The sequence below is a fragment of the Mastomys coucha genome, unplaced genomic scaffold, assembly GCF_008632895.1.
Source record: "Mastomys coucha isolate ucsf_1 unplaced genomic scaffold, UCSF_Mcou_1 pScaffold7, whole genome shotgun sequence".
In the NCBI taxonomy this organism is placed as follows: Eukaryota; Metazoa; Chordata; class Mammalia; order Rodentia; family Muridae; genus Mastomys; species Mastomys coucha.
Genome location: NW_022196913.1, coordinates 14,652,750 through 14,669,997, shown reverse-complemented (window position 1 = coordinate 14,669,997; position 17,248 = coordinate 14,652,750). Strand labels below are relative to the sequence as shown.

The 17,248-nt window shown below is 42.4% G+C and overlaps 1 protein-coding gene across 4 annotated transcripts in view; it reads right to left on the bottom strand.

Moving 5' to 3' along the window:
* Positions 1–6,584: 6,584 nt before the first annotated feature.
* The window catches only part of Dip2c (disco interacting protein 2 homolog C), a 416,803-nt gene continuing 406,139 nt past the window's right edge, over positions 6,585–17,248 (bottom strand). For all 4 annotated transcript variants that reach the window (XM_031359583.1, XM_031359584.1, XM_031359585.1 and 1 more), the window contains 3 exons: positions 16,163–16,337; positions 13,300–13,423; positions 6,585–9,730 (listed from right to left, as the gene is read on the bottom strand). In XM_031359583.1, coding sequence (XP_031215443.1) covers positions 9,478–9,730; positions 13,300–13,423; positions 16,163–16,337 — 552 coding nt within the window. In that variant the 3' untranslated portion in view covers positions 6,585–9,477. The remainder of the gene's footprint in view (positions 9,731–13,299; positions 13,424–16,162; positions 16,338–17,248) is intronic.

Here is a 17,248-nt window from a genome sequence, read left to right as displayed (position 1 = left end):
AGGAGCAAAACTACACCCTAGAAGAAGCAAGAAAGTAATCTTTCAACAAATCCACATAAACCTAATTCTACCTCTCACAACAAAAACAACAGGAAGTGACAATTACTTTTTCTTAATAATAGCTTAATATGAAAATTAATATTACCAACATATCCTAATCGATTGAAATTCAAAAATAGGAGGAATTAGAACTTTGTTGATTGTTATTCAATGGTCTCTCTAATTTGGTAATTGGAGAAATAGGTCCAATATTGTACAATCTATGTACACTTTCAGCTTGTTTGTTCGTGACAATGTCTGGCTGTGTACAACATAAGGGTCTTGAAATCTTGCTTCTCCTATCTCAGCCTCTCTATTAGTAGTATTGTTTAGTTCATGTTTTTACACTATACTATGGTTTTCAGAACAGCTTATATAGTTCAAAAGTAATTATATACCCAAAAGAAACATAGACTATTAACTAGGGAGGTGGCTCTTAAGAGAACAACAAAGAGTGAAACTGAATGCTTTGCTTGACGTTTGTAACTATTGTATCAAGTTACCACAGTAAGAGCCAAGATTTTAAGCTCTACTAAATATAAAACAAACAAACAAAACCACTTTATACATTTATTTTCATTTAAGAAAATATTAGTAGTGATGTATTAGTTTGAAATATACAGTTAATACATTTGGAGTTATTTAAAATTTATATTGAGAAAAACATACATATTTTCAGTGTTGCCATAGACAAGCATCTACATAAGACTGTTAAATTGATTGTTGTTTTATATCAAACAACTTTTATAATACTCATTTTATTGTTATAATATTTTATAAATTTTAAAGAATATAACAAAAAAAGATATTGTAGGTATTGAAGGGGGGTCTCTGTGAGGAGTTGGGGTACAAAAGAAAAATAAGAATGTTATTTAATTCCATATACTTAAAATGTTTTTAAATGTAAATGAATTCAGATAAATTGAAATCATGTAACTTTTCTCATTATAATTCAATAAAACTTAAAAAAAAAGTCGGTCACAATGCCAAAAAAAAAAAAATATTCTTTGTACAAAATGATTTGCCTTCCACCTATCAGCCCACATGTACGTTTTGAGCTGTTGACCACCAAGTAACGGAGATACATTTCTGTTACTCTCTTTTTCAAGTGTATCATTTCTATCTAAGAGGTCTCTACACATATACACTAGTGGTTCATTTGTCCCAAGTTAACCTTTGACCAGATGCCAAGACTTAGTGGACTTGGTGTAGTGGCTATTCCTGGTTGTCAACTTGACTATATCTGAAATGAACTACAATCCAGAATTAGAAGGCTCACCTGTGGCCCTAATCTGGAGGCTGAGAGATACAAGTTTCCGACCTGAATCTTGGCATGGAGATATTGAGGCCTAGTGGCCATGAATCCCAGAAGAATAAGATAGGAAGATCTTCGAGTTCAGGGTCATCTGGGATTAAAGGTATGGTGGCACACACCTTTAATCTGGGCCACACCTTTAATCTGGGCTACACCTTTTGTTGGAGACCTATATAAGAACATTGGAAGAAGGAAGGCTCGCTCTGCTTAGCCTGCTTGCCTTGTGGGACTAGGCAACTGCTAGATCCTTGGACTTCCATTCACAGCTGCTACCAACCATTGTTGGGAGTTGGACTACAGACTGTAAGTTATCAATAAATTCTTTTACTACATAGAGACTACCATAAGTTCTGTGACTCTAGAGAACCCTAATACAAAATATTGTACTGGCTGGTTTTGTGTGTCAACTTGACACAGCCTCAGTTATCACAGAGAAAGGAGCTTTAGTTGGGGAAGTGCCTCCATGAGACCCAGCTGTGGGGCATTTTCTCAATTAGTGATCAAGGGGGTAGGGCCCCTTGTGGGTGGTGCCATCCCTGGGCTGGAAGTCTTGGGTTCTATAAGAGAGCAGGCTGAGCAAGCCAGGAGAAGCAAGCCAGTAAGGAACATCCCTCCATGGCCTCTGTGTCAGCTCCTGCTTCCTGACCTGCTTGAGTTCTAGTCCTGACTTCCTCTGGGGATCAACAGCAATGTGGAAGTGTAAGCTGAATAAACCCTTTCCTCCCCAACTTGCTTCTTGGTCATGATGTTTGTGCAGGAATAGAAACCCTGACTAAGATGCTTGGTGTTTGTAAACCCTCACCAGCTACACAATGGAGACCCTAAGGAGAAAACCAACACCAACATGACTCTGAGACAAGACTACCGGACCACAGGGGTGAACTAAATGCTGAAGTGATGGGCTGTCTTGTTCTTCCTTCATATATAACTTGCTGGCTGAAGACAACTTGAAAGAGGGAACCTTTGGGTAATAATCAATATCCATGATTATCAAGCAGTCTGAGGTCATGTGCTCTTTGAACCCCTACCTTTGCCTCTAGTGAAGGACTTTAAGACACAGTAAGGATTCTGTGTTATCCAACTGTCCTTTGGTCTTTATGGATAGAATGCCAAGGAGACATTGAAACAGAGAGTAGAGGCTGAGGATTTGTGTCTTTAAGGCAAAATCTATGTGTCTTTATGGACAACCTGGAAAACCAGAGGGGCTGCCTCTAGATCTCTCTGCCACATCTAAGGAACTCTTTTTCTAGAAATCCATACCCAAGTCATCATTTACAAAACAGAACAAACCTTTTGGATGCTAATGCCCGAATGCTGGATGTAACCTTTAAATGGGTAAGGTAGAAGGTTTAATTAGGTTGCAGAAGATCACAGGAGCCTTTCAAATTGCTTCTCAATAGCACCCATAAGACAGAGCACTTCTAAACTATGGTGTGGGGAAAGAAAACTGACAGTTTTGGGAATCTCTTGTTTTCTGGGAAACTTGAAGGCTGGGTTATTATCCTTTCTATGCTACAACCCTACACTTCTACATGAAGAAAAAGAACAGAAAAGGGGACCTAGTACTGCTGTACTTGTCTCTACCAATCAGGAGGTTCCCACCAACACCCGCCCCCATGACCACCTTTCACTCGCTTGTACACCTAAGCTTAGCCAGGCCCCACACTATTCTCAGGGTGTCTTCAGGTAGACTCTACATTAACCTGAAGAAACAAAAATGTTACGTCCTTGGGGGCTGGAGACAAGGCTTGGTTGAGCAGGTCAAATGCTTGCTAGGAAACACAAGGAACAACATTTAATTCACAGCACCTATATATAGAGCCAGGCACAGCCAGGTGTACTTTTGTAATCTCTGGACAGGCAGAGCCAAGAGGATCCCAGAAAGAAAGACAATCTGATTAAAAAAATAAGGTGGAGAATGGCTGGGCAAGACCACTAACATCAACCTCTGTCCCCACAAAACTGAATAAACACATCCACACATAGCTACAGGGGCACACACAAATGTTACATCCTTTCTGTTCATCCCAGTGCCCTCCAGGGAGTTTTCTATCAGAAGCCCAGTTTCCTCATTGCCTCAAATATTTTAACTGAAACTCTTCAAAGCTAGGGATTTATGAACAGCATTTTCTGAGCTGTTCCAGAACCATGATGAAAAAGGACCAAGTTCCTTCAGCAGGCCCAGATGGAAATTCAAAGTACATTCAGTGGACCTAGGGCTAAGATTGTTTTATATTTATTTATTTATTTTGCACAGGTTAGCCTTGAACTTACTATGTAGCCAAGGATGACCTTGACCTTCTGCTCTGTTTGCACCCCAAGTGTCTGGCCTATAGGTATACACCAATATGCATGGTTTAAAAGCATTTTTATAATGAACACTGGGCAAGAAAACATAAATTGGGTACATTGAAATCATACTAGTTAGAGAGAAGCAGTCATGGAGAACAAGAATGAGGAGGCTTCACACAGTGATCCAGGTCATAGGACAAGCACCCTTGTTCTTATTGTCCTTGGAGCCCTGTGGACATTTAAGTCACAATTCTAGTTTATCATCAAGAATCATCAAAATTCCTCTTTGCCTTGGCCACAGCTATCTTCACTTACATTCTCTACCTCTTGTCACTAAAATTGGGGTATTTTAGAATTCCTTCATATCAATAGTAAGCAAGAGGTTAAGGGAGTGAACCAGAAGCTTCATACTCACATTTGATTAGATGAATTCGGAGAATCCTGCATGTTGTGGGGAAAGAGGACATATCTTCCCCCAGAAAGGAACCTGCTTCCTGTTGTAGAAATGAATACACTTTGAGGCTGGACAGAGACTGGAAACAGATGAACTGAGACTTTCCTCATTGCTCACGGTCTGGTCTCAAGTCTGGGGATGCTTCATCCAACATCCCCAGCAACAGTCAGTATTGGTAAGGAGTGGAATTTAAGTTTATGTTGACTGACATCCAAAAGAGACAGAACTTGAATTAAACATTTTGCTTCCTTCTTCCTTCCCATTCATACTTTACCACTCTATGGGTCATTGGATGACTCCTCCTGGGAGATAGCTAACTGGGTACACATAGCAGACATGAAGGTGAAAGGATCTTCCTCTCCTACCTTAGCCATGCAGCCAGGCATCCTGTGGTACATTATCTACTTGCCCCTTCATTCGTAGACTGCCTCTGGGATAAACCCGACTTTTTTATATTTCTACTGCTTCTACTTGGAAAGCTAGAACTCAGTGAAAATGACCTAGCCATTGTCTGGCAGAGGTAAGATACAAGATCGGTTAGTCTTATTTCAAGGAAAGGAGCCAAGATAGAGTGTACTGTGGAAAACAGAGTCAAGATGACAGAAGTCCTCAATCCAGCCAGGTAAAATGGCCTTGCCCATCATAGAATGAAATCATTATAGTAAAATAACAGCCCACACAAATATTGGTGCCACAGCAAACCATTTGCTGAGGGAAACAAAAATATTGGTTGTATGTTGCTTAGTTTTGTTTACATAATCAACCCAAGAGATTAAAAATCAGTGAGCCAGCCACTGAGTGAATCTACCAGCCTTGATATGGATGTGCCTTTGACCCAGGGAAATGAAAACATGACATCTCCAGAGGTTTTAATAATGAAAAGATAACCCAAGGACTATGAAAAAGGTCATAAAGGATTCTAGCAAGACATTCTAGCATAAGACAGAAAACAATATTAATGAGGGGAAGGAGCAGGAGGTCTATCTACAGATGAAGCAAGTTACAGTGGCCATCAAACCCATGTGGACGCTGAGGGATGCTGCTTTCACCCCACAACGTCTCCCATAGAACCTTACCGACGATTTCCATGTAGATGGACAGACCATTGGATCTCAGCACACTAAGATGTCACAGGGGATTCCTAGGACAGAACAACTGATCAATAACCACAGTACTACAGAACATCCCCTGGGACTGTAACGTTGTCCTACAGGGCACAAAGTGTGTAGAACACCACACTAAAAGATGCTACATGTACACACATCCATACATATACATGAATGCATATGCTAGGTCTGAACCAGCTTCCATAGGTACAGTTCTCATGGTTACCTGGTTTCTACTTGACCAGTTATCAGGGTTGCCATCTATGAAACCTGGGTCTCTGTAAAAACACCGTTTCTTGCAAGATTCTGTTTCTCCTTGATACTGCCAGATAAGTCTTATACCTTTTGCAGTTTTAAAGCAGCATGAACATTTGTCATCTAAGATGTAACCAGGACATAGGCAAGTAGAACTCCAACACAAAGGCTTTAAGCTAACCTGGACCTCTGCACAGAGGTACTTCAGTTCTGATCCTGTGATCTAGCTCTGACTTCTGTGTGGAAGCCAGCTGTTAAACTTAGCTATCACTCTTCAGGAGATGAACCATCTTGGCATGTGCACACAGGGTCTCTCTTCTCAAAGGTTAGGCTAACAGGTGAGCCCCAGAAGTCCTGCTTCTACTTCTTCAGTGCTTGCCTTAGAAGCCGATGTCACCACACCCATCTTTAACATTATCATTTATGTGCATGATGTTTATAGGGGTGTGTATAATGGTGTGCCTGTAAAGGTTAGAGAACGACTTTGTGTAGTCAGTTCTCTCCTGCTACTCACATGTAAGTTCCAGAGATTGAACTCAGGTTGCCAGGCTGTGTGGCAACTGCTTGACCAGCTAAGCAATCTCCCTATGCTCATGCAGACTTATTTATAATCACCAAGCTAAAGTCAAGGCTTTCCCAAGACAAAATTGTTAAGACTCCTAGGACCTTAAACAAAAAATAGAACTTTTGGTTATTAAATGAGCAATGACAATTTGAATTGGAAAGAATAGGCAACCAGAATCGGTGGCCTGTCCAGACATGCAAAGCTCCCTGTGACACAGCAAATCAAAGAGCTCACACACAGGACATCTGCTACTCTCTGTCCCAAACAGTTACCAATAATCTGTACACTTGCAGCAAAATGTGAACAAATATGTTCAGATATATTTAAAAGAATAAAAAAAATTCACAAAACATTTGTTGTCATAGGAACTGCTGTTAACGAGAAAGGCCTACATCAAGTTTTACACATCATTCAATGCAGAATCATCTGAACTAAGTTATGTAACAGGTCATGTAAACAGAGTCAGATACATTTCCCAGCAGGAGTCACCCCCTTCCTGACATGGAGGTGGTTGGTCCCAGACATTTTTCCCCCAGGGTACCAATTAAGAAACTGCTATTTTCAGAGCAACAAAAATAAAAGCTTTTATTTGTTCATTTGAATATAAAACAGGCGTTATCACAGATGTACAAAGCGTACTGGTGGTTGAACATACAAGAAGGTTGCTGTCCTTTGCACATAAAAATTTTGTTTGAAACTGTGATTGGTTGAGTACATGAGTTTTCTCTAACCAGTCACCATACTCTGAAATAACGCTGCTAACATTCAACTGATAAAGGGACCGTCCCCTTGGGTAAAGTGTCAAGCAGGGTTAAATATATATAATAAACAAGCACCATGAGGAATCTGCTCCTGTTTGATTAGGTCTGTGTCTCAATGTTCATTGTGTACCCTCTTTTTTGTGCAAGTTGATTACACGGTTTTGGCTGACTCCAAAAGCACATGGTCACAAGACAAACATTTTTTTTTTAAAAAACATTCTCATGAATGATTTATCTACAGTACGATTTCTAATACACAACGATCCTTCTTTATTGCTGAAACTGGTGGTACTTAAGTGTCTCCTTTTCTTTTTCTTGCACAACTAAGCTTCCAACCCAGTCCACCAACTCTTTCAAATCTCAAGTCTCACGTCACAGATGACAGGGTGCAGAAGAGACCGGCTGAGACTGGCTGCGATCAGCTTTTGCACCTGTGCTGTGGCCTTCGCCCTCCTTGGGTGTGAAGTTGATATGGTGAAAAGTTAAGAGTAGGTTTTGAGTGACATCTAAATTTGCTTTGCTTCCTCACATCAGCTAGATGGAAGATTTCCTGCACACTGTAATCATGTTTACCAATCAGTACTATCTGAAATGTTAAACTAAGTTCCTTTGGGGGGATATGGGGGTGCAAAGGCATGTATCAAGAACATTTTTTCTGTATGTGGCAGGGATTTTTCCCCTTGAGAAGCTGCAAACTGTAGGAATGTGTATTTGAAACATGCAGAAACATATAGCAATGAGCAAACAATATTTGAAAAATTAAGTGATTTATGGAGATGAAGAATGCTTTACACATCTAAATTTTTAAAAGAAGTGCACGACTAAATTAATAACAAACCAAAACAAATCAGTCTTGGATCTCGGAAGTCATAGAAAACTCTCTTTTAGCAAAGGGCTTACTGTTGGTGGCTGTAACTAAGGCAGACAAAGACCTCGCCCCTAAAGCAATCAAGAACCTCATTTCTGACTAGTAACAATTTTAGGCTTATCTCTTACTGGAAGCCACTGAAGCCATACTGTGGCAATTACAAAATAAACATTGTCTTGTATTGCTGATACCTTCTCCTTGGTTGGGTACAGACAAGAATATGGTGGCCAAGCTGTGCACATGAAAATATAGGCACACATCACCAGGGATCAGTTCCCCAACAGTTCGAACAAGGATGAAGCTGGCAGAACTTCTTGCTGTCTCAAGCCCCTGGAATAGTGACTACACTCAGGGCCAAGCTAGGAAGTCCCCAAGATTAGAGGATCAGAGTTGGCTGGGTCTACACGGTCAAGAAAACATCACACATAGCTAGCTTTTCCCTCAAAGGTGTTCTGGTCATTTATCTGCTCACATTGGCCACTGGCAGGGGTAAATTAGTAACACCTGGTACAAATGGCCACAGGGTGTCATTCTTTTCATATCAAGGGACAACAACAACAAAAAATATAAAAAGTGACACAGAACTGCTAAAATAAAATAAAGTTGACATTATGCAACAAATTCTTGCAGCTGAGAAAACAGTGCTGTTTGCCAACCTGGAGCCCCTCAATGTCACTGGCACATGCTGGCATGAAAGCATCACTGTCGTCCTCACAGCAAAGGAAAAAATAGTGCATGTTAGCATTGAATCCCTTCACCCTCTCTGAGACGGCGGTGACTCCACTTGCTGGTCTCGGGTCTAAGACAGGGTTCCTGGCGATCTGCGATTGCTCGGAAACAGCCAAGTGTGTGTGGATACAGTGGAGGGCGCACCATGCAAGTGACAAGTTCTGCAGTTAAACTTTAAAATCTCCTTTGTTCATTAGTGAATTTATATTTCATATATATATATTTGTTGTGATACTATCCACGCAAGATAATACAACACTTTTTTTATATTAGCAAACATTACAAGACTTTAATATTCTTGAATGTTTTTTCTCTTTTATACTTCTAAAGAGATCAAAATAAATTAAACATTTTGTACATAATTACATATCGAGGAAGTTAACTTATTTTTATCTTTTTAGTTTAGTACAAAGATATCTGCAAGATAGTTGCCGTAATACCTTATTTATAATCGCTTCTCCTTCTATGTTAACTTCAAAGGCCATGAACTGGCCTCTGTCTCTTCAGCATGTCTCTGACAAAGCAAGTTGCTAAAATCTAATTAGAAGGTGCTACCTGGAAGGTTCTCGTACCTCAATAAACTCTCCTAGAAGGGTGAGATCTAGGGATGGCTTAAATTAGTAACAGATCCATGTCAGTAAGATTCCATGACACATTAAAACAGAAAAAAACCAATTCTTTGTCACACTACATAAATTGTTTAAAAGAACCCATTTGAAGGGTAGAATATTTTTTTAATCACTATTTCGGCTTAACAAAATACCACATTTACGAAGAGAGCACTTCTTATCCAATAATTAAAAAAAAAAAAAAAGAAAAAAAGAAGGAAAGAAAGTTCTTAAAATGATCTTTTCCAGCAAACTGAAGGCAGTGATCCAAAGTCCTTCTGAGCAAAATCCAGCATAAATTCACATTTCATCTCCATGCCAGGGTGATTGCTCCTAGAAGTACTATCCCAAACCCCACCGCATCAGGCTCCTCCTTTGAGTGTGGCCCGAGTGTCTACATGTCTCTGTGGACACTGAGAAGAAGAAAAAAATAAAGAAAAATGGTTACGTCCGTAGAAAAGTCTGTGGAAGCCAAAGTGACGAGACTACATGTTATAGGCCACGTAGATGGGGTCCAGCTGGTCTGCCAAGAACCCGTCTCGCAGGTGCATCCGCTGTTTCTCTCCACGGGAGTTGATGGGAATGACACCGATGTCCACCACGACCACCACTCCTACAATCAGGTAATGCTCTTCCAGGACCACATTGGTTACCAAGGGAACCAAGTCCAAGGCTTCCTGCTCTGACCCATCAAGTTCAACCACAACCACTAACAGGTTTGTCCAGGTAAAGACAGCACTAGAAGACAGAGAAGAAAACCACCATTACTGGGGGAGTCTTTTATATAATGATAATGCTTCCTTTCTATTCAGATCTGCTGGGAGATCCCACCCATCCCTCTGGGCTAGGTCAGCATACAGCCTTCCAGGCAACGACATACCTTTCCAGATTTTCTCCTGGCCTTCTTTCATGGTGGCTCCTGTCTGGTATATATGGTGTTTTCTGGATTCTGCTTCCATGGCACAGGGTTCATTTCTGCCGCTCCCCCACCCTGGATGGGGGAGGTGTCTGGATTCTAGTTCTGCTACTTTATAGCTGCCTGGGATAGGTTCCCCCCCATTTTCACCAGCCCTCTAAAGCTGCTTATTTATCACCAGCTCTTTCAGGCTCCCAGCTCTGCTGCTGCAAGAGTTTGAGTGGGAGCAGGAAGCACTCTCAACCCATCCCTCCCACTTTCTGGTCCTTGGGCTCAAGCTCAATATGGAACTTGGCCAATACGTGTGGGCAGGGTGATACTAGCAGAGGCTATAGACATGCTGGAATATTCTGGGTTGTTCTGATATGAGACACTGTAATTGCCTGACTAGAGATGCGCCTGAGCTAGCCCCAAAGGATAAGACACATGGAGGGCAGAGCCATTGAGTCTACCTCCAGTCAAACAGCATGACAAAGCAACATGTGAGCATGATTAGCAGTTCTGTCTCCCAGTACTGAGTTTGGAGACAACAGTAGAACAGCAGCAACTAATTCTTTCAGTGGGCGTTCATTTGGTGGAAAGCCTCCTGAGTACTTACTTTGTCTAATTGCTGGAAACATAAACCCAGTGCTTTACCATTGTAAACTCTAAAACCTTGTGACACTGGCTTTTAGGGCTGATTAAAATCCTGGTTTTCACAAGTTCTGGCACACAGATCTGCTTGGAGGTAGGAACCAGAGGGCTGAAGGGTAGAAGGAACTATATGCATAAACCAGAAAGTTCCTGGTAGGAAGGGGGCACATGAAGAAGGGCATCACATTCAGAACCAGTCACATCAGCTCTCCCCTGCCTGTCTAACAATTTCTATCCTAGCTTGGGATGGGATGTACTTAGACACACTATTTTTCCTACAAGCATGAGACTAAGTGTACTAGAAAATAATGCAAATTCTATTCAGTATCATTAACACACATGTATTATGCTGAAAGGGAGAATTACAGAGAGCATTAAGCAGGGTGTTGCCTGTGACTCCTGCACCCCTCAGAGAAGTTTTTAAAGTGATTTCCAAGATGTGTTAAAATTTCATTTCCTTGAAGCCCTGTGACACTGAAATATTCGTTCAAATGGACTCTATGATACATTGCTGTATCTGTGATATCAGTGATCAAATACATCTCCCAGATAATCTGGGCCAAATGGTATTATAGCATCTGAAGTATATGCCACTGTTCTGAAGTACTAGGTCCAACTCAGCCACCCACAGTGTGTGGAATGTCCAGGGTTTACCAGGAAGAGTGGAATAGGGACTGGCGACCTTTTATCATCACAGCTTTCTAAGGGGGCTGTATCAACACAGCAAGTCCCCTGATGAGAAATGAATTTGGTTGGTGTAGTGGCTTGAATAAAAATGGCTCCCACAGACCTATAGGGAATGGCACTAAGAGATTTGGCCTTGTTGGAGGAAGTTTGCCACTGGAGGGTGGGCTTAGAGGTCTCAAAAATCAAGCCAGACCTAATTGTTCATTGTTTCTTCCTGTTGCCTATGGATCCAGATGTTGTCCTTTATAAGTGTTGCTGTGGTCATGGTGTCTTTTCACAGCAATAAAACCCTAACTAAGGCTTGCATTTGGCAGTGTGGAGATAGTTTTGTCTTTGACATGGGCTTTCTCAGTGGCAGGCAACCTAGAGAACATGTGGGTTGGTGAGGAGGAGACGAAGGGAGAAGACTCTTAAGAGGTCTTCTCCTACTTAAGAGCAGGAGAGGAGAGGAAGTCTGTGACCGAACAGTTCCCAGAAGTCCTGAGTCTATCAGAATCAAATCCCCTGATTCATCAATTCCTCCCCTCCTGGGCTTCTACAAAACAAATGAACTAGAGGCCCTGTCTGACCACATCAGGCTCAGACTCAACTCAGGAGCCACATAGTAGATAATCCTAGTAATGCTTAGGATGCAAGCCCAGAGAGAGGCCCCTCGGCATTCATCTCAAGGGAGATGATAAAGGCAAAAAAACTGAGGCTGCTGATGAAACTTAGAGCCACATAGTTACAAAATGAGGTCAGCCCTGGCCCCATGTCAAATATCAAGAGTTTATTTATTTATTTTTTGCTGTCTTTCATACTTTTGCCATCCATCCATAGTCAACTTTGACAACTGGAGCTTTTGTCCTAGTGATGCTTAGGGTAAAAACGCAGAGGGAGTTTTAGGGTGCTAAGCATAGAACTCAAGGGCTTGGGCATGACAAGCACTCTGGCACAAGCCCTGGAGGCCTGTGTTGATAAGGACCTAGAACAATGTGATGACAGAACATGTACATGCAAACAGGATCTCAGGCACTTTGCTGAGAATTTAACAATCAGATTCAGGACTATTACAAAACATCTGTCTAGCGTATAGGAGACACCAGTTCTAAAGCTCAGCACCAGAAAATAAATAAATAAATAAACAAGTACATAAATCTACTTGTACCATTTAGGTTCAATAGGTGGCAGCAAGTCCGAGCCTGTGTTTGGAAACTCTTTAGAAGAATCAACAATCAGAACTAAGGTCTGAAAACTACTCAAAGCTATTCCTGCATGTGCTGCCCTAGTTGTGGCCGGAGACTGAGATTGGTCACATCAGGCTTCTCTGCCAGGATGGTGTTTAGTGCCGTTATTGAGTAAACACTGTGTCTATCATCAAGTGAGTGAACAAACCTACACTGTTTTCATGGAGTCACTTTTCATTCTGAAACACAGCATAAAGGTACTAAGCACGTGTGTGGCTGCTGTGAGCAGAGACTGATGACTTGCTCTAGCCGCCCTCCTTTTCCCAAACACGGAGAGCAGAAGTGAGCTCATGGGTGGAGACCTGCTTGTCAATGGCACTTACAAATGCATTGAATGGGCTCAGGCAGAAGAAGAGATTCTCACCTCTAGGAAGGATAAGAACTAACATCCCCACTCTTGGGCCACTGTGTACAGGGCCTTGTGGCTTAGGCTTTGGTTTAATTGAAGCATTTCTTACCTGACACTCCTATCTAGTAAGCCCAACCAAAACAATGCTTCTCCATGTTTACTTTTCCACAGAAGTATAAGGCCTCTTACTACCAAGTATCGGTGGAAGGCATGTGTGTTTTGTTTGTAAATAAACCTCACACCTATATAATTGCAGAAAAATAACAACTTGTCTTCCTGGAAACACTATTCAGGCAAAAAATCTCTGGCTTCCAGTCACCTGAGTTGTCCTAACAGAATAGTTCTTTCTTGTATTGCTCTGAGCACTGAGGAAGGCTTACCTTGAAGAGACACTCCACCCAGTCAAGTGCCTTGTCTTAGGGAAATTCCCCCACATCCTGTGATCAATAACTAGTCTCCTGACACCAGAACAGACAATGCCTTCCCATCCTCTTACCATTCTGTGACACTTTTGTGTGCTCTGATGACTGAAGTCTCTATGTCTATTGGGTGGTACCTCATGCCCCGCAGCTCCATGGCTTCATCCAGTGCACCCACTACGTAGAGGGCATCATGGCGTTCTGTTGGAGAAGAAACCAAGAACCAGTCAAGACTTTTGGTTTATTCTCTTTTCTGCAGAGTGACATAAACAAAGAAAGGAGATCCAGACCTAGGGATGGTTGGCTTCTTCCTCCTGGCGAGCTTCAGCTGCCTCAGGCTCAGACATTCCTTTATCCTCCAGAGGCAGGATGTCTAATCACCAGGCTCTCCTTTTTATGTTTTATTTTTTGTTTTTTTTTTTCTTCTTAGACATGCGCTTGTGTGTGTGCATGTGTGTGTGTGAGTGTGCACTTGCATACATGTGCATGCATGTGAAAGCCACAGGTTAATGTCAGGCGTTTTCCTCTATCACTCTGCACATCGTTTTATGAGACATGATCCTCCCACTGAATGTGGAGCTCAGAATGTCAGTAATTCATCTAGGCTGGCTAGCAAGCCTCAGGGATCCTTCTCAGCATCCTAGTTACTAGTGATAAGGCCATAGTGGGCTTTTCTTAGATATTCTATATGAATGTACATTAATTATATAAAATAATAAGCTGTATTATGATGCTTTCACATAGGTATACAACATGCCTCTCCATCACCCTGCTAAGCCTTCTCACTTTTTATCCTAGCCTGCCTAATTTCTGACTTTGTCCACTGGGAATAAGCCAATCTTCTTTTGGACCAGCTTCTACCATCAGACATAAGATCACATCTCCATCACTGATCAAAGGACTTATCAATGACTAATGGAGCTAACACCAGTCAGCACTTAAAAGCCTGAGCTTCGTTGAGTTGAACTCATTCAGAAGTCCCTCAACTGTTCTCCATTTCCTACCCTGAGGCAGGGTCTCTTACGTAAACACAAAGTTGCCATATGGACTAGTTTAGCTAGCTCCAAAGATTCCTAGTCTGACTCCTGTGAGCTGGGATTTCAGGAAGGCTACCATGCCTACCTAACACTTATGTTGTTTCTGGAGGTCAATCTCTGTTTTCATCTGCTGCGTCATTTCCCCAGGCCCTGCAAGACTTTCTTTTATCCTGCAAGAAAACCTTATAATAATGAAAATGTGGTCAGCCCTATCTTTGTTTAAAAATAAGAATTCTATCCTTAATTTTAACTGGGTAATAAGTATGTCAGGGAAAATTTGGAATAAACAAATACCATGAAGTAAAAAACACATGAACCTTTTCTAATCGAAGCAGACAAGCAAGATGGAGACCTCTGCTTACTTCTCCTTACAATAGAGCTTTGTTCTCTTACACTGAGTGTGGGTTCATGCAATCATTTGGGGACCAACGAGGTGAACACAGCAACCACACTCAGCTGCTTTGTTCCCTAGGGCTTAGCTGGGCAGGACTCTGCAGGTTTTCCTTGGGGGTTGTAAACTGATATCCTTTTTTACAACTTTGAACTTTACATCCTTGTTTAAATGAGCCTGTGACTACTCAGGAACTGCCCCACTAGCATGCTCTATCTCCTAAATGCAGGACTCAGAGTAGCAGGTGCATTAGGTGACTTAGGAAGCCTTCTCATCAAAGTCTAGAATCTCATCTGTCCAGGATTTTGGTCTCCCCATGACTCTAGAAGTATATGGTAAAACAGAGAGGCGAGGTAAGACTATGAAACATCAGTTGTGGGTGCACCTGCTCATGTGTAAACATAGGAAATCTTCCCTCAGTTGGTCTCCCCTTTACTTTGTGAAACAGGCTCTCTCACTGAACCTCAAGCTCACCAATTTGATTAGGTTGGCTGGCCTGTGAGCTCTAGGAATCCACCTATTTTGCCTTCCTCGCCCTGGGAATATAGGGGTGTGTGTAGTTGTACCTGGTATTTTACTTGAGTGCTGGAGATCTGAACTCAGGTCTTCCTTCTTGCATAGTAAATAACTATCTCCCCAGTTACCTGAATACATATTGAAAATTTATATTTTTGTGACATGTGACAAAAAAATGCCTGAAGAGGCATGCACTCTGCCACAGAGCCACCCCCAAGGCTTGTGAGTATGCTTTGGTATCTTGGCTTCATGAAACACCCCATGTGATTCTCTATATGGAGCCACAGGAAGGTAGCAACAGAGTATATTACTGCTAGACACGGGGCTGTGTCCTAGGCAGTGGGAGCAGGAAGGCTCAGCTGTTGGCCATTAGGGCCCAGAGACTCAGACTACTCCCTTCCACATGTCACAGGAGTGGTGCTGGTAGCCAAGCATGCAACCCTGGAACTTAGGAGGACACTAAGCACGCTTCACCGTAGGGAGTGCTGGGCTCGTGTTTAGCCTTACCCGAGCTCCTGGTTCTCAGAAAGGCAAAGGAGGGCACAGTTCTGTCTACTGCATTTATATCTTACACGCCTGTGTGTACATGGTCCTGTGTATTTGGTTGTATAAGTGTATGCACATTTATATATATGTGTGGAAGTCAGAAATCAGTGTCAGATATTTTCCTTGGTTGTTAGTCATCTTGTTTGCTGAGAAAGGGCCTCTCACTGAACTTAGAAACAATCTGTCTAGGTTGGTTGTCCAGATGGATCAGGGAGCTAACTTCTAGTGCTAAGATCTTAAGAAGCACATAGTGAGCTCTGGGGATTAAACTCAGGTCTTATGTTTACATGGTAAATACTTTACCCAGTCCCTACTTGTCTCTCTTTCAAGGTCACGCACTTTCAGATGAGTAAGGGCAAGCAGAGGTCCTGGCGAGGACCTCAAAGCCGTTTTCAGTGTTGGTCAAATTCAACTTCTGTCCAAGGGGTAGCATCTCCAGCCTGGACTCACCTCCATTTGCATCTGTGAGCTCAGTTCTCCGCAGGAAGCCCAGGTAGCCTGTTCGGGCCCAGATGGTCTGTGTGTCTCCAAAACTTAACCGGGAGTTGAAATGATCAGACTGAAGAGATTCATCTCCATAAATGGTAAAATAGCCACTGGCATTGTGGGCACTGTGGACCCAGATCTATGGACAGAATGAAACACCATTGGACATGAGCTACTTTGTTCACTCAGCCTTTTCTAGGGAAACAGAAGCTAACTCTCTACTACACAGCATCTTGTTTTCCACAATGGCTTAAGGCTTCCTTGGTTCAGTCCGAATAGAAGACAATGGTGGTTTTGACCAGGTGTCTAGGTTGGTGGGGGTATTGATAGGGAGTACAGACACAAAGTTCTCTATAATAAAAGTACTATGTAAAAATAAGCTACAGGGTTTCTTCTGGTCTCTCTGGGCTGGTGTTCTGAGCAGACCTTGGGCACAAGCTCTGAAGGCAGTCCCACAACACCCAGAGGAAGCTCTACTGCAAGGCACTCTGACATGCCCAGGATCATAGGTAGGAGGACACATCTGTCCCAACACAAGGAGTAACTGGGACCAGTGGGACCAGGCACACAGGAACTCTGCCAGCCCAGTGGCTCTGGTTCCTTCTGGTCTCTCTGGACTGGGGTCCTGAGCAGACCTTGGGCACAAGTTCCACAGGCAGTCCCACAACACCCAGAGGAAGCTCCACTCCCAGGTGCTCTAACAAACCCAGGACCACAGGATCCCAGAACCACAGGATCACAGAGACAGCTTGACTCTGAGGAGTTCTGATAAAACCAGGATTACAGGAAGGACAAGCTCCAGTCAGATTTAGCAAGAGCAGGTAGCACTAGAGATAACCAGATGGCGGGAAGGGGGGCGGGGGGCAAGCGTAAGAAAATAAACAACACAAACCAAGGTTACTTGGCATCATCAGAACCCAATTCTCCCACAATAGCAAATCCTGGACACATAATTACACTGGAAAAGCAAGATTCAGATGTAAAAATCACTTCTCATGGTGATGATACAGGACTTTAAGAAAGACATAAATAGCATCCTCAAAGAAATAC